Source organism: Mycteria americana, chromosome Z (assembly GCF_035582795.1).
Source record: "Mycteria americana isolate JAX WOST 10 ecotype Jacksonville Zoo and Gardens chromosome Z, USCA_MyAme_1.0, whole genome shotgun sequence".
NCBI classification, from domain to species: Eukaryota; Metazoa; Chordata; class Aves; order Ciconiiformes; family Ciconiidae; genus Mycteria; species Mycteria americana.
In genome coordinates this window covers 64170917-64194421 of record NC_134396.1, presented here as the reverse complement: position 1 = coordinate 64194421, position 23505 = coordinate 64170917, and the positions used below count along the sequence as shown (strand labels likewise).

The following is a 23505-nucleotide window of genomic DNA, read 5'->3' as shown; positions in this document are numbered from 1 at the left end:
GTAGCAGGATATAGTATTCATTCCTTACATGTGTCACAACAGAGGTGCACAGTTACAGGTTAAAAAGCCATTGCTCGCTCTGCTTGGGTTTAAGACATCTCCATAAGCTCTATATTTAGGGCAAGGAAAAACGTTCTCCCTCCTGTGCTGCTGCTGTGCTCAGACCCCGGGGGCAACTGACAGTGCACTCTCTTGCCCCACACGGTGCAAACTAATGAGAGGAGACCCCCAGGCACCGACGCACTGACAAGGCAGGCAGCTCTCTGCACTCCCGTGGTGCTGCCGCTGGCCCAGCTCTGCAGACTGCAGGCAGAGTGCATAAAGCTGGTCACAGGTGCCAGCCCTGAAACCAAGGATGGGACCTGCATCCTGCAGCTGCTCTTGCCCTAAGCAAAGGGCTAGGGAGGCAGCGAGCTAGAGAGCTGGTACTGAAGAGCACAGATGAGTGTGGCTGCAGGGCTTGGGGAGACCGGGCAGCCCTGGAGGATGCAGGGGGCTGAGCAACACAGCTGGGAAGAGGGAGCCTGCAGCTGTAGGTGGCTGCAGAGTGGGACAAGGCCCTGGCAGCTGGGAGCTAAGGAAGCAGCAGCTGTGGGCATAAGGACTGCAGTGGGTTGCGGGTCCAACTCCTGCCTCATCCTTTTAATCCCTCTTGGCAAACCCCCCCACTGCCAACACTGTGCAGCTTTGATGTTGTCCTCATTTGTCTGATGACCACCACAGGACCACGGCCCCCAGTTGACTGCGGCTGGTCTTTAGCAGAAGGAAGGAAAGAAGGCCACTGACTCAAAGGACCCAGAGACCTCTGCTGCACCTGCAGCTTCTCTGGTGAGAACCAGCCCACACCACTACCTCTTTAAAGTAGGACCTCCAAACACCAACTCTCCTTTACTTATCACAAAAGTGCTGGCCCTTGGCAGCCCCAGTGCAGCCTCCCACTCGGAGCGGGACTATCCCCAGCACCAGGTCAGGGCAGCCATGGCTTTGCCTAGCCACCTGCCTGCAGGGCCGAGCCATGAGGCAAGAGGGGTGCATGAGGATCACTTTGGAGCTAGAGGTGCCTCTGAAGCTCAGCTGCAGAGTGGTCTCCCAGGGCAGGAGGACAGCAGCCACAGGACCCACACTGCTGGGTACAGGAAAAGAAGCTGGGAGCTGCCTTCAGTCTCCCATCCTCATGTCATGTGGAGGGGCAGCAAAAAGGGTTGTTCCTAGAGCTTAACAGGTGGCTTTTCCAGGACCAGAAAAGCAAGATTTTCGCTAGCATTAATGCATGAGCTTCTGACATGAGTGAGCGGGCAAGCAAGGGGAGCCTGAACAAGCGCAGGAAGTCCATCAATAACTGCCTGGTGATGATTAGGGAAATGTGACCACCACAAGCCAGGGAAGTCCATGCTGCCTGAAGCATCAATTTGTCCCCCAGCAAAAACCCTAGGAGGAGTTATCCACAGGAACTGGAGTCTGCTCCAGTTGCCAGGGGTGCAAAGAGCTGCAGGCCAGCACCCTCAGTAAATGCCTGTGTCCGTGCAGAGGTTTCTGAGTTCCAGCTCCAGCTGTTTAATTTGGACGTCTCTCTGGTTTACCAGCTCACGTAGTCTACGGATTTCGTCCTGTTGCCGGTAAAACATCTGCAAAAGCTGTAAGAAAAGTCACATTTTACTTCCTTTATACTAAGACAACGCAGACTTAACCTGTCAAATGCCACCAGTCCTGTCACTTCTGAGAGAAACAGCATCTAAGGAGGAGGCCTTCAACCAACAGACCAAATATCAGCAGTGCTCCTGCTGTCCACTAGCCTGGGCTATGAGTGTGGGTGTTTCTCAGCACCATTCAGTACTGCTACATCTACTTAATTCAATGGAAAAGATCAGAAAAAATAACCTTCATACCACTGGTCATTCAAAGAGAACCTAGACACAGAGAGTATTTGGAGTCTAAATTCCTGGATCTGCCACATCTCCTACTCTGACCTTGGGCAAGTCCTCTTACTTCTCTTCTTTTTTCCTGTTGATCATGCTCTGTCCTCTCCAGTTGGGACTAGCATGGCCTTCCACTGTGCACACAGCAGAGCACCCAGCTCTGCAAGGGCTGCTTCTGTAACCTTGGGGCACCAGCTCAGAAACATGCAAAAGAATATCCTTTTTCACACCACAGGGAAATTCAGCTGTGGAAATTCCTGCCCCATCAAGAAGCTGCAGATGCTAAAATCATGCAGAGCTGAAAACAGGACCTGAGCACAGCTATGGGAAGATTCTTCCAGGGTTCCTAAAAGCAAACAAGCTGCATGTACTTGAAAATGTCCCTGAGCTGCCAATGATGGGGGGCTTCCAAATCATCACAGAGATCCACCATTGTACAAGCTTTGGTTACTATACAGGGATGGAGTTGGCCATGGCTGAAGACAGATCATAGAGCTGCCAGGACCTTTTCTGGAGCCATTTCCAGGAGCAGGCTGCGACTAGCAGCCAGCCTCAATGGCACTGCACTGCCAAGTTGTCCCCCAGTAGTGAGCTCTTGAGGCAAGGGCAGAGCCAATCCCTTTCCCATATCAGGGTCCACAATACGGTTAGGCACTTAAGACTACATGGGTGCACCATGGGCCAAAGGAGCAGGGTACACCCACTCCTTCCACAGGAGTCCCTGCTGCCTCACCGGGCTCTCTGAGTACAGCTTTCATAGAAGGCTTACACTGCATAAACCCTCTTCTCTTCTCCAGAACCTGGAGGTCACAAGGACCTCCTTGTCCCCAGCTAGCCACCAGGCAGGCCTGTGCCACAAGAATGCCTAAGAAGCCGGAATACTGATTGCTCCCTCCTTTCCAGACCCCCTCAGCTGGGGTGCTGCTGGGCCTTATTTCTGCTTTCTATGTGGCAGCCAGGGCATGCAGAGCTTCTGCCCCTGCAAAGAACGAAGAGCTAGCACTGGCCCAGGTCTCCAAAATAAACCCTCCCCAGATTCTGTCACCTTGTGAACGGCATCCTTTTGCCAGCTGACCCTCGGCTTCCCCCCACAGCCCCAACCCTTCATCCCAGACATTCACACCTCATTTTCAGTTTTTGGTGGTGGACACTCAAATATGTCAAAGCCATTGGAGAGGCGCATTTGCTCATTTTTTGGCAATTTCTCCTCCACTTTCAGCTGTTTCCTGCTGTCTTCAGTCTCACTTGGCTTCTGCATGTCCTCCAGTGGCATCCTTCCTCCCCGACCCTGGTGTTGGTTCAGGTCAGTAGTTTTCATGAACGGCTCTGGCTCAAGAAACTGTGGTAAGGAATTCACAGCTCCAGAGCCTGGTCTCAAGGATACCAAGAGAGGCCCTAGGGAGGGAGGCAGGTGACAGGTTAGCACTCACAAATCACACTCAGAAATGAGCTGTAAGCAATTCATTCAAACAACCTGCAGGGATAAACATGGAGGCACTTGACTGCAGAGGCTTCCAGAGTTCACAGCAGTTGAATATTTTAGCCACCAAATTATTTTAGCTTACAACCACATTTGTTATGTCTCTCCTTTTCTTCCCTTCCTCTTTCTCTGGCAGTTAACAGGCCAGAGAGCCAGCGGCAGCTCACCCAAGCCCTGGGGAGCTGAAGGGCTGGGGAGCTCTCCATGTGCTGACCTTTATTAACTCCGTTCAGCCACTCTTGTGCTGTCAGTGCTGGCTGGGCTCCTGTGGTCAAGGGGTAGATGTCTTCCTGGTATGACTCCGACTGCAAGCAAACAGAAGTCCACAGTCACTATGTCAGTGAGGTTTTGGCTTAGAAGGACCATACCGGATTGTGGTGGAGAAAGAAGTTTGTTCCACCTCAGCACAGGGAGTGTCATGAGCACTCACCAGCATGGACATAAAATCTTCTCACCTGCCCTGAGCCTCTTTCCTCCTCACCCCAACTCATAACAATTGCATCTGAAGGCCTATTTTAATTCCTGCGGTAAGGCCTTTACACATCCAGACAACAGACTGGGGGAAATTGGTCACACAGGCTAACCTAACTCTAATGAGCGCAGTGTTCCTGAGGATGAAGAAGTGGATACGAAGGATGCACACAAGTCACAAATCATCAGCTGATCATCAGCTGACAGAAATTGGCCAAGGAGATAATGTTGGAGGAACATGCCTGATTGGTAGCTGCAATGAGCATTAGCTCTGCTGCCTTTCTGAATTCAAGGCACTCATACCTTCCAATGTTTCTGGAAGTACAGGGCACAGTGCTGACATTTACAATGTACCATTGCTCACATGGTCATGTGGGAGCTACGTTGGCTAGCTACAGTTTCATGACCTGGGTCATTCTCTAGCCACATGAGCTCTGAGACTTACTTTTCCATCACTCTCAGTGCAATGGGTCATGTCTTCCATGCTGCAGTACAACTGTCTGTAGCACACCTGCACCCACTCAGTAGACCACTGGGAACCCATCATTCCCTTTTTCCCAGGGTGATTCTTCTTCCTTCCACGAGGAGATTTTCATGTCACTCAACATCATCCCCAGCCCCCCTCTCTCTTTTGTCATTATGTCAAACAGATGCCACCAACTGAGGAAGTTTACAGCCAGCTAGTTGACCTTACAGTCAGAGAGATCCCTTGTTGCACTCAAGCAGAGCAGATCAGTGAGCATGTCTTAGAAAATTAGCCATTACATGGAGACCTAACTCAAGTTACCCAGCCAGGGTTTGTTGGCAGGGCTGCCCCACAAACTGACCAGCTTTGTCCCTCAGACCAGGAGAGAGAAAATCCCTTGTTCTACCTACTTTCCTGCCCCCAAGAGTCACAGAGAGGAGGCACTGCCCTCTTTTTCACTGATATTTGTCCCAGACATGAACATGACCTGAGGTTAACTTACCCGTCGAGGCACAATCATGGAGATGGGCTCAATCAGGCTTTTAGTTGGGATCAGTTTGTAGAAACGGAAAATCTCACAAGCTGACACTTCAAGGCCTCTCTTTGGCATAACTCCTGGTGGGATAGCATGAAACAAATGGTGTATAAATCTCCCTAGGAAAGTTAGTCATCCGCCATGGAAAAAGGATCACCAAACAACAAAAGGAGTCACAGCATCAGCTCCACAGCAGCATGGTCTGAAATCTGCACCCAAAAGTAGCTCAGTGGCACAAATGACAAGACTAAATATTTTTTTTTCTGCCAGACCATGGAGTTACACACCGGGTCTGTGGTTTTCATACGAAGCCTCCTGTTCCTTATTCATTCTCTACAACCACGTCAATTCCTTTAACAAAAGAGATTGCCTCTCCTTGTAGACCTTGCTTCATGGTGTCCTACAGAAGCTTTGTTTTCTACTAATACCAAATGACTTCATTAAACCGTAGATTCTATGTGAAGGACTGTTGCTCCTTACATTATGCATTCATCTCAGTGCGAATCTAAATCCCACTCCTCCACACTGTATTTTGTTTTGGCAATATTGGGAAAGAAGCTTTTGCGCAATAACCTTAGCAGTATGTTTGATCACCAGAACAGATCAGGTTAGGGAAGTAGATTTGATTCACTCAGGCCTTTTACAAACACTTGCACACTTCCTTTCCATGGAATGATTTTTAAAGAGACTATGACAACATAAAATCAGGATGCTGTATATTGGATGATTATAAAAGCTCAATAATGGAGAGATCTTCCAGTTAAGTTTTAAATATTTTTTTCCTTTCCAATAACAGTTTTTTGAAGGAGACCTGCAGGCACAAAATCCAGTGCTACTAAATATCTGTACCAATGTCCTGGAAGAATGGGAGTGTCCACAGGTAGTATGGAGGGTTGGTAAATGGTCCTAAAAACACGTAAGTCTATAGAGGTATATAGCTTACAGGGTAGACTGGAGAAGGTTCAAGAAAGGGCTACCAATAGGGTCTGAGGGCTGAAAGCCAAATTCTGTAGCTTCAATGAGTTAAACAGTGGGTAGTAATAAAAAATGTTTTTACAAATAATTAAAAAAGTTTTTACAAATACATTAACAACAAAAAGAGAGCCAAGGAGAATCTCCCTCCTTTATTGGATGTGGGGGGAAACATTGCCACCAAGGATGAGGAAAAGGCTGAGGTACTTAATGCCTTCTTTGCCTCAGTCTTTAATACTCAGAGCAGTTATCCCTAGGGTATTCAGCCCCCTGAGCTGGAAGATGGGGACGGAGAGCAGAATAAACCCCCCATAATCCAGGAGGAAGCAGTTAACGACCTGCTACGCCACCTGGACACTCACCCGTCTACGGGGCCGGATGGGATCCACCCAAGAGTACTGAGGGAGCCGGCGGAAGTGCTCACCAAGCCACTCTCCATCATTTACCAGCAGTCCTGGTTAACAGGGGAGGTCCCAGATGACTGGAGGTTTGCCAATGTGACGCCCATCTACAAGAAGGGCTGGAAGGAGGATCCAGGGAACCTCAGACCTGTCAGTCTGACCTCGGTACCAGGGAAAATTATGGAGTGGTTCATCTTGAGTGCGCTCAACAGGCATGTGCAGGCCAACCAGGGGATCAGGCCCAGCCAGCATGGGTTCATGAAAGGCAGGTCCTGCTTGACCAACCTGATCTCCTTCTATGACAAGGTGACCTGCCTACTGGATGAGGGAAAGGCTGTAGATGTCTACCTGGACTTTAGTAGAGCCTTTGACACTGTCTCTCACAGCATTCTCCTAGAGAAGCTGGTGGCTCATGGCTTAGGCGGGTGTACTCTTTGCTGGGTAAAGAACTGGCTGGATGGCCAAGCCCAGAGAGTTGTGGTGAATGGAGTTAAATCCAGTTGGTGGCTGGTTACAAGCAGTGTTAGCCAGGGCTTAGTTTTGGGGCCAGTCTTGTTTAATGTATTTATCAATTATCTGGATGAGGGGATTGAGTGTGCTCTCAGTAAGTTTGCAGATGACACCAAATTGGGCAGGAGTATTCATCTGCTTGAGGGTAGGAAGGCTCTGCACAGGGATCTGGACAGGCTGGATCGATGGGCTGAGGTTAACTGTATGAGATTCAACAAGGCTAAGTGCAAGATCCTGCACTTGGGTCACAACAACCTCATGCAATGCTACAGGCTTGGGGAAGAGTGGCTGGAAAGCTGCCTGGCAGAAAAGGACCTGGGAGTGTTGGTTGACAGCCGGCTGAACATGAGCCGGCAGTGTGCCCAGGTGGCCAAGAAAGCCAACAGCATCCTGGCTTGTATCAGGAATCGTGTGGCCAGCAGGACTAGGGAAGTGATCGTCCCCCTGTAGTTGGCACTGGTGAGGCTGCTCCTTTAATACCATGTTCGGTTTTGGGCCCCTCACTACAAGAGAGACATTGAGGTGCTGGAGCGTGTCCAGAGAAGGGCAACGAAGCTGGTGAAGGGTCTGCAGCACAAGTCTGATGGGGAGCGGCTGAGGGAACTGGGATTGTTTAGTCTGGAGAAGCAGAGGCTGAGGGGAGACCTTATCGCTCTCTACAAGTACCTGAAAGGAGGCTGTAGTGAGGTGGGTGTCAGTCTCTTCTCCCAAGTACCTAGTGATAGGACAAGAAGAAATGGCCTCAAGTTGCATCAGGAGAGGTTTAGATTGGATATTAGGAAAAATTTCTTTACTGAAAGGGTGGTCAAGCATTGGAACAGGCTGCCCAGAGAGGTGGTGGAGTCATCATCCCTGGAGGAGTTCAAAAAATGTGTAGATGTGGCACTTCAGGACATGGTTTAGTAGGCATGGAGATGTTGGGTTGAAGGTTGGACTAGATGATCTTAGAGGTCTTTTCCAACCTTAATGATTCTATGATAGTATGCGGACAGGTTAATAAGCAAGGGTCTCCAATGGAGGACAGGTGACCTAATCACAGCAGGTCTATCTCTAAATGGGAAATGCCAGTACAGGAGAAGGTAGGCAAGCAGTAAGAGTGAAGGCATTAAAATGTGGCACACCCATTACCAGAGAAATCCCAGAGTGGAAACAATGTCAACAGAATTCAATGCCAGAAATCTTGGAACAGATTCACAAAGGGCAAGGAGCATCCTCCACCTTTAAATCTAGACTATCCTCCCTTCCACTTTGACCAGGTATGTGAGAGGGGATGCAGCAGTGACTGATAAAGCTGCCCAGCCTATGCACTGCTGGTCAGAAGGGACCCCTCCAAGCTATGACCCTGTAATACCGCCTGTGATATATAGGTGAGCTGGGCCAAGCTGACTGTTGTGCACTGGGCCAAGCTGACTGTAAACCTGGGTGGAGACTGGAATCTGACCCACTCTCTTTTCTAAATGATATTTTGGATAGTCCTGGGCTCTGACAGCCTCTAAAGCAAAGAAGCCATCATCCTCTTGTAACATTAGACACATGCTGCCACTCACCAATTCCCTTCTGTGGTAAATGAGAACGATATTCCATCAGGTAGTTCAGGTATGGTTTCTCAGGGCTTATCTCATAGTACCGTATATTTCCATCACCCTAAAGGCAAAGAAAATGAACATAAGCCAGGCCCTGCTGTTCAGCATGAGGATCTGAGAGAATGCCTGGTCGCAGAAGCCATACAGGGTCAAGAATGAACCAAATATTTACCCCCAAATTCCTGCGTGGGAAGGTTAGGTCTCTGCAGTGTACCTCCCCACAGTAAACGTGGTACGTCTGCGGTGGCAAATGTGGTGTGATGCTGCAGTGCCCTCAGGCCCCATCCCATCAGCCCATATCCTTAGGTTAACATGCTTCAGGAGCATCTTTGACTTCAGCCTGACACAACACAGGCCAGGAGAAGAATCAGACAGGCCAGCATTTGCTGATATGGAAAGCACTTACCTTTCCCACCACGTAAAGCATGTGTGTGTCTGAGTCATAGAAGGGAAACAGGAGTCCCGAGGAGCCATCCAGATCCTCCTCCAGTAAAGGCACAGAAAGGTCATTCTGGGCAGGACACAGGAAAAAGAGACAGCTACGATCACCTGTCAGTCACCTCAAGTCAGGGACACCTTACCTGAGCCCCACCCGGCAGTGGCATGTGAGCGCAGCTCTATAACAATCCTAGGCAATGGCCAGCTGTCCTGAGCAGAGGGCCATGCACAGACTTCTTCAAAGCTCTGTGGGTGGGAAATGGGTGCTCTCTCCCTGGCTCTTGACTGAGTGCAGCACCTCAGGACATCAGTTCCTACCACTAGAACATCTCAGGCACCTGATGACATTTCAGGGGTAGATACAACACAAAACACTGCCTGCCTCTATGTGGGCCACCAGACTCAGGGAGATGGAGGGGCCTTCAGGACATGTATGCATTCCACACTGAACTACTCACGTTCCCTCACTACCCCTAGTTAAGGCAATACCTCCACAATACTGCACCACCCACCACAAGAATAGCCTACATCAGCCAAAGTCTCCACACTGCACAGTGGGAAGGTACCCATTGCAAGGGCAAAAGCTGCCATCGGCCTTTTGCAGGTAAGGAGGACATAGCACACCACTCCATACACAAGGCTGGCATGTCTTATACAAAGCTATCCCTGCACTGCTGAAGGGACCAATGCCAGGAGAACCAATGGGACAGCGTATGGCATCCCATCGCTGCCATTGTGGCTATTGTCACATAAATATGTATTTAGCATAGGGTTAATACATGCTTTGTCCTGCAGAATTGCCCAGCTGCAGGCTCCAGAAAGCCAGATCTTCTATTCAGATGCGATGATGACATGGGTGGACATGGACCTCAGAAAGATGCCTGCTGGGCAGGTCCTGTGCCAATGCCTGTCCCTAAGGAGGCTGCACATACCTGGCCTCACAGGCCTTCCCACTGTGTTCTCAAACTAAGCATGGCCAGCTCTTCCAGCAGCTCTGAAGGCAGCGAAACCCTGATGTGAGACCTATGGTGGGTCAGAGCACTGCTCAGCTTTATAGAAAGCCTTCAGACAGTAGCACAGTGCTTTGCCTCTCACATATGCAAAGAAGCCATGTCCAAACATAGCTAAGTGGCAAATCATAGATCTGGTCTACCAGCTTCGCCTGGTACAAAGGGTGACAGCACAACAAAGAGGCAGAAGATTGTGCTGCAAGGTAGTTGACACGGAGAGACAAAGTGAGATGATAGCAAAGGAAAAGCATCTCACTGCATATGAGAGGGGTAGACTACAGCAGGGTTTCATAAGGCTAGCAGCCATCATGACAGGAGATCATGTCTTGGAAGTGACCAATAAGTGCTACCTCAATACTCTACTGTCAGGAATAATCAGAAATCAAAAACACCCCACATCTTTTTCTCCTGAGGGCTTCACCTGAGTAGGCTGTGTCTAGAGCTCATTTCTCTTTCCAGTACCAGTAACAATTTGCCAGTAAGACCAGTAAGAGCTGCTTTTAAGTCAGAGCTACAGTGACTACCCAAAGGTCCTTTGAATTATTTCTTCCAGGTTCTTTGAATTATTTCTTCCTGTAGTGGGCATAGTATTCTCTTTGTTTTGGTGGATTTCTATGCTGAAAGCTTTGAGACCTTCTTCAGAAACTCATACTCAGTTAACAGCATCATAGCAGTAAGACCTATCACCCATTAAGAATTTGACAGATCACTTCTGAATTGCAGTTATAAACCAATTCTTGGTGGAAAAAAGTTAAAGTGACAGCAAAAGAGAGAAAACTGAAGCTGGTATGGTTAAGATTGCTGGTCCAACTCACTTGATCCCATAGTGCAATTTGCCTATTATTCCACCGAGATGTTCCAGTAGAGAACAGCTTGTTCACGTTTCCAAGGAACAAGACTTTATTGACTCTGTGAGACTTGTAGCTGGCTTCCTATAGGAAGAGAAAGGACACCGTGTGAGTAAGAGACAGCACCTGTTGCATAGATACATGTCACATTACATGAGACCTCTGATTCAGTCACATCTGAAAGATCTGCGCAGCCTGGTTGAACTACATTGAGCAGGATTTTATGGGGATCCAAGAAAGGTGGCCTAAACTGTTCAGGACCATTCCCAAAAGCCTAAACAATCTCCCTAACTATTGGTTCACATATTTGCAACAGAGCAATCCCTATTAGTTATAGGCAGGACTTTCTGTGTACACAAATCTGTGCAAATACCTACAAAACACAGTCAGCTTCACCTTAGCAACAGATACAAAGTACAGGCAACAAGAACAACCCTGGCAGTGGGATAAATGTACACTTGCATCCACCTGTCCACCTGATCTCTACAAGCCCTCCCAAGGTGTCCCACAGAGGACTGCAAAAGGGAGCTATGAAAACAGTGCCCTTCAAGAAGGGTTTCAGGGAGCAAGGAGCATGGTAGCAAGATGCAGACACCCTGTTTTCAACAGTGACAGCAAGTGTTCTATGAAAAGTAGGAGGCAATAGCACCATCTGGTGCCTTGGGCAATGCAGGGCACAGACGCATCTTCTTTAATGAATCTACCCAGAAGAGGAAACACTCCAAGGGGTAAGATCAGCTGGACCACAAACCTCTGAACCCAACCTACTTGTAGGACTCTTCCTGCACGAGGGTCTATCAGACGTATCTTTCTGTCCCTGCAGGCTGTGGCAAGAAGACTGCCATCTGTGTTGAATGACATGGAGAGGACCACATCTTTGTGAGCATCGAGGATCTTCACCGGGTTTGAGATGACAGCCTCCTTGGTGTCAAGGTTCCAGACCATTATCTGGAGCAAAAGAACAAAAAAAATCAGCTGTTTGCTGCCTGACCAACTCGGGACTTTGTGTACCCTATTCACTTCTTCCTCTCTTCTCTACACGTATAGGTCTTACCATGATAAGTGGTTGTTCTCCAGCATTTAAAATAATGCTGGTACTTACAGCAATGTATCAGGCACACAGTGTCTGCTCAGAATGCCCAATATTCTAATTTCCTTTGCAACCACATTTTATACATAAAAATGGCAGCATCAGTGCAGATATTTGCACTAGCACAAGAATGAAGCTAAACAAAAGTGCATGGCATTGCATATTATATCTAATCTAGTAAAGGAGAAGGGCAGAGTAGACTGAAGTTCATCAGAAAACTGGAAAATTAGCAAGTCCTTCTGAACTTGTAGCAATGTCCTTTTGCCTTTGGGGTCACTATCAAAATCCTCCCTGAAGAAGGCTTCTGAACTCCTTAGTATTATCTTACAGCTTGAAATTAAAACAAATTTCAAAACACCCTGCCAAACAGGGTGTCGCAGGAGAAGAGCTCCACAGAGAACAGACCCACCTTGTAGTCATAGCCGGAGCTGAAGAGGATGTTATTAGCAGTGGGATGCCATTCAATGAGGCCCACTCTTCGAACATGCCCAAGAAGCTCCTTCTTCGGACTGGTAATGTTTCTTGTTAGCAAGTGCTTGGGGATGTCCCAGATTTTAACCTGAATGGCAAAGGATGGGTCTTTGTGAGATTCCTGAATTAGGAGCTAATTTGGAACTTACCAATAACTATTGTTCCCCTGATATTATTCCTGTGGTAGTGAATAGGAATGCTCCTGGCTTTATTGAATGCAAATCCTTTAAATTAGTATCTTTACTTTCCTGTGGGCCTGAAGACTCCTCTTTACACTCTATCTTTAGCCAGTGGTTCTACCAGTTTGTTTTAACTTGGCAATCCAACCCTTACACCTGGCCAAGCTGTCAGCACAATTACAAAAAGTTATTCGCAAGGGGAAGAAGGAAACCACAGATCTTGCAGACCTTGCCTCCTAACAAACTTTGAGCAGGAACAAGCAAATCTGACATAAACCTCAGCAAAGAGTCCCAGAAGATATTATAGCAGTGATTGATCCAAGCAGTCATCCACTCAATGCTACCTGGTAAAAGAACTGAGAACTCCCCTGGTCAGATGACAGCTATACTACTGTTTGTCCCATAGGAAACTGCATCAGTACTGAACACTTTGCAAACAATACAGCCATTTGCCAAAGTACACAGAAGCCCACCCAGGTGGCCACATGGCAGATGCCCTGCACAGAGAGACTGGGCAGCACCGCACTGAAGTCACTCAACACTGGGAGTGTGCTGTCTCATAACAGGTCTACCTGCAGCCCTGGGTTCTTCTAGAAGGATGCTGCATGAAGACAAAAATCCTCTGTCCTGGGGTGGAAGAAGACAATAGAGGAAACCTACAAAAGCAGCTGAACATATGCAGGTAAAACAAAAGAGTCTTTCTCACGCTAACCCAAGAAGCACAAGTATTCAGGATGCTAACAGATAATTAACCCTTTGGCTCAATGAAAATTACTATGCTTGTCATAATTTTTCTAGGACTTAGCCTGAAGCAAAAGGGAAATGCTCTTTAAAGCAGCTAGTTCGTGGAAATTAGCCACACCTGCCTGAGTCTCCCACTGCTTGGCTGATGAGGATCACACCTTTTTAAGCCAAAGACTAAGAGGCACAAATTCTGGGACTTGCTGGGAAAGATCATGAGCACCCTTCTCAACACTGCTTATCCCACTGAGGAATCAAGCCCATCAGAAACCTAAGGACTGTGGGGCCCAGTAGCCTCCAAATTAACTTCTACAGCGTCAAGAGAAAGCATCACGCTCTACAGCTTCAACAGCTATCACTAAAGGAATGGGGCTGAAAGAGTAGGAAAGGGAAAAATAGGTTGTGTTCATGCTGAGAACTGCCTAGAATGAACCATTCACTCCCCATGCTATGAAATGGTTGGTGGTAAAAGCAGGGAAAAGCCCCTGGCTGGAATCGCAGGATGCATTAAATGGCAGAAATTGCCAGTGCTTAGTGTGCAGAAGAACCAGGTCTTGGAGCCAGACCTGCCAGGCCAAGCAGGAACAATCCACGAGCCATCTACCCTGCTGCATCTCAGAGAAAACCTGACAAAGCAAAGTAAAAGGCACAGAGTTGCCCCTCTAACCACAGGGGAGAAGATCTCCAGCAAGCTGAATTCATACATGCCTGATGATTTGCAAAAAGGAACAGAACGGGTAAGAGGATAAGCCCTCTCCCCATACCGTTCAAACTCTCAGCCCCTGGCCACTTGCATTGGCCTCAGTCCTAAGCCTGCCTGAAGCAGCAGTGGGAACTGGAAAGGCCAGTGGGTGTTCACAGAGACTAACTATCCACTCCCATGCCCAAACCTACCACTCTATATGCGTCAGCTGCACGCCAGAGAAGATAGCTGTGGTATCACCAAAGCAAGCTCCAGAAAGGTTGGTTAATGGCCAAGAAACCTCTGGGGAATTAGAGAGACCAAGCCCAGTAAAAGCCATCAGATGCATCCTTGCACACAAGCCAGAAGAGTGGCTTATGCTAATGCTCAGAAATGGCAGAGAGCACCCGGCCTTTAACAACAGACTGCAAGGAAGGCTTTGGCTCTAATGTCCAGCCCAGTGGAAGTGGTGGACACCTCTGGGACCCCAAAAACTTCCTCAGACTTCTCTCAGGACAGAGAAAGTGTTGCTGTGGAGATGTCCCAACAGTATGTCCAATCTGAGCTCTCCAGTACAGGCCAGGACAAGTAAGACAGATGTTGACCCCATGGAGTGAGTCCAACAGCAGCCACTGAGACAAGCAGGGGATGGGAGCACAGCAAATCTGAGGGGAGCTAGAAAGAAAAGAATTTGTTCAGCCTAGGAGCGAGAAGGCAAAGGTGAGCTGTTCTGGCTGCCCTTCAACTACACTGCAGAAAGGAGGAGAAGATGGAGCCAGACTCTTTGGAGGTACACAAGGAGAGCACCAAAGGCAATGGACACAAATGGCAATATGGGCACTCCCTGGAGATCAGAGGAGCCCTATTTTCCCTAGAAGGGTACTCAACCCCTGGAAGAAGGGCCCAGTGAAGCCATGGGATATGTAGCCTTGGAGATCTTCCCAACTCATCTCGACAAGGCCTGGAGCAACCTGATTCAACTGGCCTGCTTTGAGCAGGGCTTGGACTAAGTGGCCTCCACAGGTCTAGCTACCAGGTACCAGAAGAGACAGTCATACTAAGAAACACAGTCTGCTGTCCTCACTACTTAGCAGAGAGGGAAGAGGTCTGTGTCACTGTGCAGGGAACACCTAAGATCCCATTTCCTGGTGCCACGATGATGATGGGAGGGTAGTACCAAAAAAGAGAGTACAGTCACAAACAGCAAGACTTCTTAGAACAACTTTTGGTGCTGAGACCAGTGACAAGCTCAGTGTTGCCATTCTTTAGCCTGGAGAATGATCCAGTGCCAAGTTTCAGTAGGAAATTGGAAAAGAAAGCTGACAGAGAGCAGCCCTTCTGCATAGACCCTGGGGTCCTGCTGGACAACAGAATAAATATGACCCAGCAGCATGCCCTGGCAGGGATGAAAGCTAGCAACATCCTCGTCTGGAACAACAGGAAGACAGCCAGTAGATCAAGGGAAGCGATTTTCCCCTTTACTCAGCAATCATTAAACAACAGCTGGAATACTGCATCCAGTTTTGCACCTCCCAGTGCAAGAAAAATGCTGATAAACTTAACTGAGTCCAGTGGAGGCCACCAGGATGCTCAGGAGGCTGCAGGAATTGCCCTGTGAGGAGAAGCTGAGGGAGATGGCCTTGATCAGCCTGGAGAAGAGACAGCTTTAAGGCGAACTGATAGAAGCCTTCAATACTTACAAGATTACTGAGAAAACAGAGCCAGGCTCCCTTGAAGTGCAGGGTGGGAGGACAGGATACAGAGGTCACTAACTACACTGAGGAGGTTCTGACTGCATATAAGGAAAAAAATTTCCCCATGGGAGCAGTGAAGAACAGGAACAGGTAGCCCAGAAAGGTGGTGAAACCTCCATCCTCGGAGGTTTTCAAGACTCAGCTCCACAGACCTGCACAGGAGGCGGGGGCAGAGACTGCCCAAGCTCCCTTTCAGCACGAATGGTTTTCTGATTCTGTAACTACAGCAGGAAGCTTCGAAGTTTGTGCTCATTCCTCATCTGAAGCTCAAAAGAGAGGTCATGGTGGTGCCTTCCTGCCACAAGTCCTTTCTGAGACAGCATGAAAACCTGGCATACAGGTTGGAAGATAAAATAAAACCCTCATAGGCAGCCCAGAAATTGAAAGAAGCCTTCAAAAAAGACATGAATATCCAAAGAAGAAAAGGCAAGTCATGAAACAGGAAAGACAATTCGAAGAGCCTAGACTTCCAATTCAAGCATGAGTTTTGGCAGAGCTGAAATGGCAGAGGATGTGCACCAAGCCAGGGTTGAAGGCAATGACAAGGGAAACCTCCTTGCTGCTGTGTGACAGAGGGTGAATATATCCAGTGCGAGAAAAAACATGTGGGATTTCTGGAAAAAAGCAGAGTAGTTAGTCAGAAGTCCTCACTATCACAGAAGCCAACACACACTTTTGACAGCACATGGAAAGCAACTTTTCAGTGGGTAGATATGGGCTAAACTGTCCCTTTCAAACATTAATTGAATCTTTCAATTCATAATAACTAGTCTGCACCTTCATTGAAGTAAAATGTGACTGCATCTTAACTTCAGCCAAACCACTTATTGTCTGAAACTTAAACCTGATGTGATGTATTCGATATCTATTTATAGGTTTGCATTAGCATGAACCTTTGCATCTCTGGAGTCTTTCTGTGGTTTCAGTAGGAAAATGCTCATTTCATTGTGCCTTTTGGAGAATAGTATGACGCAGATTCCTCAGCTACCCCATAACTGATCCAGCATGACTTTACAGAGTAACTGAGTGCAGGAACAAGCTCAAACTTGCTCTGCAGGGAATAAATCTGAAATAGCTGTTCCAGATTATGTTGTGTTGAAGCTTTTGTTCTAAAGTAAAGGAAGAGTTTCATAGCAATTAAACTTGAATAGTAATTCCATTTTAAATTCATATTCTGTTTTTCTCATGCAAACACACCCAAAAAGACACAAGCCCTCACAAAACAGATCTTCCCCCTCACACTGATTTTGGTACACCATCTGGAAGGGATCACACAGGCCTGGCCTCAAAAGAAAGACAGGAATCTTACTCTTACCTGACTTTTTTATAGGTATACATATGCTTTCACATCTCATCCATGAGCCTTTTGGTTTCTTATTTCTTTACCCAAAAAGCACAGTAGCCAGGTAATAATGCAGAGTACAAGCTGGTAAACTTACTGTGGCATCTTCTGAACATGAAGCTATTACAAAGTCATTGAATGGGTTCCACTTGATGTCCAGAACATTCCCTTTGTGCCCACATATTTTGGGATAATGTGGGTCAAGCTTGCCTGTCTGGAAAAAACAAATATCATCAAACCTAATGTGAGCAACGGAATTACAGGACATTTTCAAGGAAGATCCAAGCCAGCTCCAACAGGAAACCTCTTTCTGCTTGTTATGCTCCAAATGCTCTGGGTGCTCTCTGTTGAGAATGGAGTTTTACTGTCCCTGCAAGGCAAGTCATGATGATACCACTGAAAAGAAAGGAAAGAAGTGCTCAGGCCTTCCTAAGTACACACTGCTATCAATAAATCTGTACTCATGCAGCAGTCAAGACTGCTGAAATTAGAAGACAGTATTTGGTTCAGACACCAGAATAAAACTTAGAGGGGAAACACTTATGAATGAGTTGCATCTTCCACATTTTTTAAAGATCTTGGGAAAAAAAACCCAGAATATCTTTCAGAAGATGTTCCTTCTAAGCAGGAAAAGAAATGTTTTAGCTTTTACTCTTTAGCCTCATCAGTTAGCATTTATTTTATTTTTTAAGCAAAAAGACATTTGTGACACCATTTACAAACGCAGTTTTTCTTTCAACAAGCTATCTATTTCTCTCCAATAGTGTTCAAATCCAGCAATTCACTGGATTCAATCAGCATTCTGAACTCTCAAAAAAAATGCCGTGTTTAGGCGGCATCTTCACTGGTTAAAATCCTGCACGAAGTGCACTAAGGAGTATTGAGGGCCTTGAGCCACATGGGGGCTGTGTTGCCTCACAATAAACCCATACTGCAGGCACAGTCTCTGCTACCAAGTCAAGCGGGTATATTTATTATGTGCTAGGAAGGGTGCTAGGGAATTTATTAACATTGGAGCAGCACTTGCTTCTCCTTGTCAGGAGCAGGAGAAGTATGGGGAGTTACAGGAACCACCCTGAATCCCAGACATCTGTCCAGGAGCAGAGGTCAGTCACCTAAAGAGAGAGACACGGGGCGAGCTGGTGATGCTTACCTGCTTACTTTTATCGCACCTGGAAGAACCGTAAATCAAAATGAATGCAAATGTGTGCTTTCCTGGAAAGCAGACTCTTCTGTTGGTGTACTCCCTGCTCCTCTCCAGAGGCGGGCCTTAGAAGTGCACAGCAGAGGGGAATCAGTGCTGGCCCTAACCTGGATGTAGCTAGGATGTAATTTTCCCAGCCTTGAAAATTTGTTCTGTTTTGAATGCAGAATAGGACACGATGTGTAACTATTCTGGCTTCACTGGAAAGTTTGTCACATAGGCTGGGACTAACCTGCTTTAAACTGAACACCCAGAGGGCTTTGAAATGTAAAAGACTGTGCTTTTTTAGACTACAGTCTAAAACAATTCCCTTTTATAACATCGACAATACAAAGTGACTTGGGAAGGCAGAAGAGAGATAAAAGGCCTTTAATAAGCAGCGTTCCCCCCGCCCACGGTGTCCTTTTGCAGGCTTCAGGGCTTGGTTTCAAGCTGGCAACTCAATGGGCTGGGCAGCCAGCTCCACAGGCATCCCTTGATCCCCATGGGAACTCCGTCCCCTCCCAGAGGTGGCTGCCTGTCTGCTCCCCACTCCATCTGGGAGACTCCCAGGCTGCCCTGAGCCTGCTCTGCCTGCCCCATCCTGCCAGGCTCTCCTACCCCCACGTCCCCAGCAGGCTCAACTGGCCCTGGGAAAGAAGCCCTTGCCCTCCCGGCCACCACTCCCACCCGCCCCAATGCAACTCTGCAGCCCTGGAACAGAGCAGGACCCACAACACATGAACCCCCAGGCTGCCAACAAACATATACGGCAGGTAGGGCTGTTGGTCTCAGATGCACATCTGCATGTGGAAGTAAAGCTCTTCATGTGCGGGAGAAATTTCATTCCACAGATCAAAAACTATTTCAGTAACTAGATGTGTTGTCATTCATGCAGAGGTACCTGACTTCCACAGTTATTTGCAGAGCTTGAAAATGAGTAATTTTTCAACCACTCGCTTTCTAAACTCCCAGCATTTTTGAAAAGTAGCCAAACTCAGAGTTCCTTGACAAAAACCACTTCTAGTGGGACAGCTGTTAAAACTCTCCCAGCAGATTTGTACAGGGTAGATTACCGTAGGATGGGTCAGCCTCACTTCTCAGGTGTTCTCCAAAGGGCACTAACACATTTTGTCATCACATCACGGCACAACACTCACATATGGCATCAGTTAGGTAAGGCTTGAGGGGTCATCACAGGTTTCATTTCATAGTTTTTGCCCCAGGAGAGACAGGAGCGGGGTTTGTGTCTAGGAGGTCTACACAACCACAGATGTCCTCCCTTTCACACCTGGTGTTGACACACTGAAAAACTGGAGACTGCAAAGACTTGGACACAAATATCTCCCTGTCTCTCAGAACTTTGTTCTCATTTTGTTATCCCTTTGCTTTATGCTGCAAAGGAAGAGACAGATGCAGCCTCAACCAAGTCTGGTCATCAAAGAAGGAAAAAGGCAGGCTTTCAAAGGAAGGCCACAAAATTGCCCTCTGAGTCAAGATCCTTTCTTGGCATGTCATGCATGCACTTTCCCAACACATCTGTGTCAGACACCAATCTACACCCAGGGCACACTGTGGGAAAGCAGCTCATCTCCCAGTTACAGTCACTGAGCCCGTGTCTCCTTGGACTTGCAAGATTTACAAAGGCATTCAGTCTGTTCTGGGCACCAGGCAGTCCCCGTGGCCACAGCCACTTCCCTTCCTGGTGAGATGTGCTGCCATTCCACCCAGCTGGCTTCAATGGCACATCTTCATACGGACCTAACTGACAAATCCTGCAACAGAAGACCATTCTCAAAGTGGTGGCAAATATTCAATTAATTTCTCTTCAGGTTGAATGCAAAGGTCTGCTGAAAGGAGGGTTTCTATAGCAAAGGGCTCTTTCCCTACATAACCCCTGCTGCTCCCAACCCTACCTCACCGCCAGACTCTCAGAGAGGAACAATGGCGCAGAAGGCAAGAAGTGGTATTTATTCAAGGAGAGATGAGAGAGCTTGGTGTCCATGACTCAGCAGGAGAAGAGCACAACAAACAAGCAAGGAGGCACAGTTAAACGGAGAGAGGTTGAGCCTGCATTCGAGCACATCCTGAGGCAGGCACCCCTCCAGTATCACATGCAGAATGAACTCAAAAAAGCATTGGAGGGACAAGAGCATCTCCCTGAGCAGGTTGTTCATCCACCCCGGAAAGTGTAGCCCTCCCTGTCCCAGCTACCATCTCCTGCTTCAGCTAAACGTGACATCCTGGACCTTGGGCTTTTCCTCCACACTGTGGCATGCTTGGGATGTGGCTGCTCCCTGTGAATCCAGTCAAAAGTAACCACAGATCAGCTGTCCACGGATCATAACAGGGCAATAATGTCCTAGGCACATGTCTCCAGACCGCGCTGCCTTTGGTGCCCTGGCAGCCGGGGGCACAAGCCAAGAGTCCAGTATGCTGTCTACCATGGGTCACCACCACAGGAGGAGGTGGCAGCCACAGGAGCACAAGCCAAAAGCTCCCGCTTTTCACCAGGTGGCACCAGTTCAGAAGTTTATCATGAAAAAAGGTAAGTGGTATCACAGCCCCCAGATTCAGGGAACCCCTTTCTGTGGGTGGCTGAGGCCGATCTTCCCCCACAGAATGGGTCAGGAACAGGTATTCAGAGAGCAGCTGTACAAAGCACAGCACATACAGATCCTTTCCCTGATCCACCACCAAAGGTCAATCCTCAAGGGACTTCCTGAACTAAGGGACCTGAATCTGAACAAATACAGTTCGTAAACCAACTCCTCTGCATAACTTCATCCTGTTTTGAACCCCTTAATTCTTCTGGGCTCGTCAGCATCCAGAGCAGTGAGCTCCCCATCTGAACTGCAGAAGCATTCACATCTGCTGCTAACAGTCTGCTCCCTGGTCTCCAGGATCCCCTTCACCACACATATCAAGAAGAATTGCTCCTTACACTTCTTCCCCACCCTCTTCACAGTTTTATAATCTTGCTCATTTGTCTTTTTTCCCAGTCTGATTGAGGCCCTAACCCACAAGGACTTTCCTCACATGAAAGCAATTTCACATTTTCATTGATGTACTTTAATTATCCTTTTCTGTATCTTCTAGTTCTACCATGCCTTTGACTTCTGCAAGCAGTATTTCAGATCTGGGTGGAGTATCTGAGCCAGTGTTAAGAATGGAAGAATTGCTACTAAAGACTAGCCAAGCTGAGAAGAGGTGAGAAGACAGAAGAATTAATAGTAAGCAGTGCAAGCACCTTCAGCTCGTTTTGCCAACACTTTGAGAGCTGGGTCCCACCCCATGTCCCACAGTCACCATCTGCCTGCTTACAGATGCAGCTCTGTGATGAAGACAAGTTCTTCAGTCTCAACAGATCACAGTCGAGGGGGCAGAAGTGACTCAGTCAAAAAAAACAGGGTAGTGGTTAATTTTAGAAGGACCGTCTCTGAACAGCACCAGTGGTGAAGGAGCTGAATAAACAAAGTCTAGAAGGGCTGGGAACTGTGCTAGGTTCTTCAAGCATAGCCAGTTCACTTTCATCCTTAGCAAATATATATTGAAAAAGTGGCATTGCAATAACACCATCAATTAACTTTTAATTAAAGGCTGAACTTTTGCCTTTCATCTGTTCTGCCCTGATTCCAGAGAGCTCAATCTCATATTGAAGTTAATCCACATTAGTGCATGCCTAATATTTCTGAAGCAATAAACATCAAACAGCCAGCTTCTCCCTCTCATCAGATCCCTAAGTCATCAAAACCGATAAACACAGGATTTGTCTCCGAAAGGGAAGTTTTTCCAGCATCAGTGCTTGAAGCTGAAGAGCTTCATTGCCTGATAATCGTGTCTCCATTCTTTCACCAAGGAGAAGGTAGAGCAAAACATACCATATTATCCTTTGGTCACAGCTTGAAGCCATGCCACTAAAGCACCTTTCAGTTTTTGCACTCTGTATCTACTAACTGCTTTTTTATTTGCAATTTCTCCTAGGAGACAAACATCTGAACAGCACTGTTCCTGCTGATTATACAAGAAAGGGAAATGAGCCATGAAGTGAAGGAAGGTGTTGAAAAACTGCAAGCAGCAATGTAAGACATAAAAATACACACATCCCAGGAATCACCTGTCAGGGCATCTGGGGTCCCTTCCATCATTTTGCAATTCAGGCAACAGCATTAACTGAATATCCTCTGTGCGATCTAGCTCCCTAGAAAGCCCAGCTCTCCTCCAGCCTCTAGACACACTCGCAAAAGCCAGCTCTCGCCTTGGCAGAGCTCACCTGGTAGATGGGAATGACGAGGAAGGACCCCCCGCCCGCACACTCAGTCACCACTGCAATGAAGTGGGGGTTCACAGCGCAGAAGTGGTTGTCGTGGACGTTGCGGGTGATGGGCACACAGTCGTAGCACTTCTCCTTGCTGGCGGCTTTGCCATACACGTGGCGGAACTTGGAGCTGCGGTACTGTGGGTGCCACGACATCTGCAAGGGGAGAAACACAATGCCCCGTGACATAAGGACCAGCCATCCTGCCAAGGCTTGTAGACCCCCATTTCCCTGTCCCCAGCACAGGCTCACCCTCCCCATTTGGGGTCCTTGCACCAACCCTCAGCCAGCAAGTGGCAGACATGTTTTTCTCTGCTGGTCTTCACCCCTTTGGCATGATCTGTCTCTGCACCCGTTGCACATCCTTGATGGAGAGAGGAGAGTGCAGGGGAGAAAAGACAGCTCTCTCCATCACCAGCCAGCTGGGCTATGCATGCACCAGCAGTCCCTATTGCTGGGGCAGGGCCACATGGCAGCAAGTTTAAGAGGAGATGAATCCTCCTCTTAAGCATGAAAGATACAACATCTTGGGTGAGGAAAGCCTGAAAGATGGCGAGTGAACGAGCCCATGTGGATGCATGCTTCATTTAGCCCTCAGGTGGTTTAGGACCAAAAACAAGTCTAAATTTTGCTCACATGAAGGGAAAAAAGAGGTTTGACAGATCATAGGACTAGTTACAGTCACCTGTTGTTTTTTTTCCCACAGACAATGACATTCTGCATGTCTGGTTTATAACTGCACCACAGCCCCCTGATAGACAGCATTTTACATGGTGTTTAAACGAGATACATAAAGCATGCTAAACACAAGAATCCCTTCCCACAGAGAGCAGTGAAGCTTAATGGAACTGATGCAACTGATTTCAAATAGGAAACTACCCGTGTTGGGCAGAAAAGGCAACTCAGACTACCAACTCCTGCTCTTTGCACAAGACCTAGACAGTAAAAGGCACATGGCGGGGATGGTGAGAAGATCCTACTGCCCAAAGGAAAAGAAATCCAGATCAGGCAAGAAGGTTATGGGTGAAAGAGAGTCCCACACAATCATCTGGGAGTACGGGTAAAGACTGGGAGAGGGTTTGGTTTTGCTGTATATCAATCTGTTTAACGTGCAT

At 47.7% G+C, this 23505-nt stretch overlaps 2 protein-coding genes across 2 annotated transcripts in view; one reads left to right on the top strand and one right to left on the bottom strand.

Annotated features, from left to right (window-relative positions):
* Positions 1-23505, top strand: part of ELP1 (elongator acetyltransferase complex subunit 1) — a 251155-nt gene that overhangs the window by 122173 nt on the left and 105477 nt on the right. The gene's annotated exons all lie outside the window — the stretch shown is intronic.
* CORO2A (coronin 2A) lies at positions 1503-22546 on the bottom strand. Its single transcript, XM_075526669.1, has 11 exons — positions 22346-22546; positions 16987-17103; positions 12130-12279; positions 11399-11578; positions 10598-10714; positions 8741-8845; positions 8299-8395; positions 4836-4948; positions 3611-3701; positions 3040-3311; positions 1503-1634 (listed from the first exon to the last, which is right to left on the bottom strand). The coding sequence occupies exons 1-11, from the start codon at positions 22544-22546 to the stop codon at positions 1503-1505; spliced, it is 1575 nt and encodes a 524-aa protein (XP_075382784.1).

Coding starts and splice junctions, on each gene's coding strand:
- CORO2A (XM_075526669.1), bottom strand. CDS start 22,546: ATGTCGTGGCACCCACAGTACCGCAGCTCCAAGTTCCGCCACGTGTAT. Junction 12,280..16,986: donor CATGTTCAGAAGATGCCACA/GTAAGTTTACCA, acceptor TTTGCCATTCAG/GTTAAAATCTGGGACATCCC. Junction 3,702..4,835: donor CCATGATTGTGCCTCGACGG/GTAAGTTAACCT, acceptor GTTTGCTTGCAG/TCGGAGTCATACCAGGAAGA.